We start from the raw sequence: 3117 nt of genomic DNA on the forward strand, positions 1-3117 counted from the left end.
GAGTGGCATCTGGGGTCTTAAAAGCTTGCAAGTGGCCATCTAAGAGGCATCAATTGGTTTCAACCACCTGGAGAAAAGGAGAATGAAGAACACCAAAGATACAAGGAAAGTATTAGCCCAAGAGACAGAAAGAGCCGCATAAACCAGAGACTGCATCAGCCTGAGACCAGAAGAACTAGATGGTGCCCGGCTACCACCAATGACCGCCCTGACACAGAGAGTCCCTGATGGAGCAGGAGAAAAGTGGGGTGCAGAAGTCAAATTCTAGTAAAAAGACCAGATTTAATGGTCTGACTGAGAGTGGAGGAACCCGGAAAGCATGGCCCCTGGATTGTCTATCAGCCCAGAACTAAAACAATTTCCGAGGCCAACTCTTCAGACCAAGATTGGATGGGACTGTGGGACATAAAATGATACTCGTGAAGAGTGTGCTTCTTAGCTCAGGTAGATACATGAGACTAAATGGGTAGCTTCTGTCCGGAGATGAGAAGACAGAGGGGGTTAGGAGCTGGTTGAATGGACATGGGAAATCAGGGGTGGAAAGGAGGAGTGTGCTGTCACACTACAGGGAGAGCAATTAGGGTCACATAATTATGTATGTATAAATTTTTGTATAAGAGACTAACTTGAAATGTAAACTTTCACTTAAACCACAACAATAAAGGAAAGAAATGAATATATTAATGAATTTGGAGGGCTATGCCTGGAGGTATTTCTTTAACAATGACTTTCTCTAAGGTTGGAAATATGAATTATTTTGATTTCTCCCTTTCCTTATCTATATCATATGAGTTAATTTATTTACATGTATTGCTTTTGTTTTTAATGTTTTAAAGAAGAGGAAAATCTAAGGCAGAAAAATAAGCATGGACAGGGCCTCCGCTGCCATCCAGCGCCCCCCTCCTCCGCCACACGTATGTACATTCCCGGATCCTTACCTTGGGGTGCAGTTCCAGCACCAGTAGGGGCCCACAGGGCAGGGGGCCAGGGCTTCCCCAGCTGGCAGTGATAAAGCGGACAATGTACTCATGCTTTAGGCCTGGCAGCTCATACAGCGCTCGCTCAGTTCGGAACTGGGTCACAGCCCTCGGGGGGAAGGCCTTGATAGCTACTGGTTCCCCGTGCAGTTTCCCGGCCCACACCACCGAGTGGCCTCCTTCCTGCAGGACCTGGTGGGGACATGGTGCTGGGTGCAGGCCTTTGAGCTAGTTCCAGGGCCAGGCGTCCTCCCCAGCATAACCTCCAGGAGTGCCCAGGGAGCCTTTCCCTCCCTCCTAGGCACCTGGGAGAAGCACAGCTCTGGCAGCTCTGGCAGTTCCTCACTCCAGTCTCTGCCTGAATCTGGCTCTCGTTCTGGCCCTCCTCGCACTCTGCAGGCCTTTCGCTGTAGCAGGCCTGGAGCAGAGAAGGACCTCGGGGTCAGGGTGCACAGGCGCAGGGACAGGGAAGGGAGGTTTGTGGAGAGGGAACTTTGTGTGAGAGGTAATGAGGTCAGGCTATAGGGATCCCAGGACCATGGAGTCAGAGGAGCCTGGAGTGGGGTCAGTGCTTTGGAAAAGTGTCTTGTAGTCACAAGGGAGGGATGGGGCAGATTAATACTCAAGATGATGCTACCCAGAAGCAGCAGGAGGAGGAGGAACAGCCCCAGCAGCACCAGCGCCATCCAGATGGACTCGCCTGGACATCAAAGCAAGAACGCAGGCTGGTGAGCCCTGCCTCAAACCCGCCCACTGCTCCTCTCCCACTCCTCAAAGCGCTTGCTTCTCCACCCACCTATGCCCTGGTCACAAGCCCCCATATCTCCTGGTCACCAGGGCAACCAACTTCTCAAGGCCGGGAGAAAAAGCATAAGGCGGCGGTAGGGTGAGAACTGGCCCTTGGTTCTACTACTTGTCCTACCCTGGGCCCCAACCCCCGCTCAGCTCCAGCACCCACAAGGATGGCTACCTGACAAGGTCTGGGGACCCTGGGAGCCGGGAGTCCGAGGGGTCCCCGGAGGAGGCAGATGGCTGTAATTGGCATTGCAGAAGTCAGTGCCACAGGAGCAGGTGAAGAGAATAGAGCCAGGACTGGGGTGGGCTCGGGGGGTTGGGTCACAATGAGGGGACTCACAGCCTGGCTCATCACTGTCTCGACATCCTGATGGTGTGGGATTAAAAGGAGAGCATGGGAGAGAGAGAGTAATGAGGTCTGGGAACAGAGAGGATAAATTCTTTCCCTGTCAGAGGCATCCCTTCCATCTCACATGGGGCTTTCTTTCCCTCCACACATTCCATTTTCCCCTTTCCCCCTCTGCTGTCACCCCCCTCCCCCCACCCAAGGATGTTCCTGTCTCCCGCCATAATTATGACCTGCCATATACTTTGCCATTCACCTTGCATCTCCACTTGTGCCTGGTCTTGGGTCACATTCCAGATCCCAAAGCAGCAGTAGCTGTAGAGGCAGTGGATAACCCTGGGGGGCCCTGGTCCTGCATCTAGCAGCTCCCCCAGTGTCTTTGTGCTTCCCCATACTCCAGGGGCTTCAAAGAATACACAGGTTCGCTTTCTTGGAGGTGCTGCAGCCCAGGATGGATGGGGAAAGGAGGGGGATCAAGACGGGAATGAGCGCAGGGGCAAAAACAGCAGCCAAAAAGAAAACTCAAACATATCCCACAAGTCAGCCTGTAAAGTCACAGGAGCAAATGCAATCAGCAGAGGCCTGGAACCTGACCCCCACCCCCCATGGGGATACATAGTTCTACCCTTCTCCCTCACTCACCCACCCTACTCACCACTCTTGGCTGCTACTTCAAGTGTCCCTTTCCCTCATTGGGTGGGTGGAAAGACGTCGCCCCTCCCTGTAGACACTTACCCTGCACAGCTGCGGGAAGCAGTGCCCAAAGCCCCAGAGTCTCCAGCATCTTGCTGAAAAATGGCAGCAGGAGGAGAACAGCTGCCCCCCTCCAGAGTTTCCTTCAGATACTGGACACTGTGGGCCTTTCCACTCCTCAGTCCCCAACTCCGCCTCCCTTGCTCCTATCCCAGTCTCTGTGGGGGAGATGGCTGCTGTGGAGGAGGGGGTAGTTGTGGGGGAGAGCAGGGAAGAAAAGGGAGGAGCAGAGAACCAATCTCATAA

At 53.4% G+C, this 3117-nt stretch overlaps 1 protein-coding gene across 2 annotated transcripts in view; it reads right to left on the reverse strand.

Moving 5' to 3' along the window:
• Positions 1 to 2902, reverse strand: part of AMHR2 (anti-Mullerian hormone receptor type 2) — a 17037-nt gene extending 14135 nt beyond the window's left edge. For both annotated transcript variants that reach the window (XM_023728945.1, XM_004374064.2), the window contains exons 1-6: positions 2854 to 2902; positions 2375 to 2557; positions 1948 to 2139; positions 1600 to 1677; positions 1283 to 1395; positions 939 to 1169 (exon numbers count right to left, since the gene is read on the reverse strand). In XM_023728945.1, coding sequence (XP_023584713.1) covers positions 939 to 1169; positions 1283 to 1395; positions 1600 to 1677; positions 1948 to 2139; positions 2375 to 2557; positions 2854 to 2902 — 846 coding nt within the window. The remainder of the gene's footprint in view (positions 1 to 938; positions 1170 to 1282; positions 1396 to 1599; positions 1678 to 1947; positions 2140 to 2374; positions 2558 to 2853) is intronic.
• Between the last annotated feature and the right edge of the window lie 215 nt (positions 2903 to 3117).

Source organism: Trichechus manatus, unplaced genomic scaffold, assembly GCF_000243295.1.
Source record: "Trichechus manatus latirostris isolate Lorelei unplaced genomic scaffold, TriManLat1.0 scaffold00027, whole genome shotgun sequence".
Taxonomy (NCBI): domain Eukaryota; kingdom Metazoa; phylum Chordata; class Mammalia; order Sirenia; family Trichechidae; genus Trichechus; species Trichechus manatus.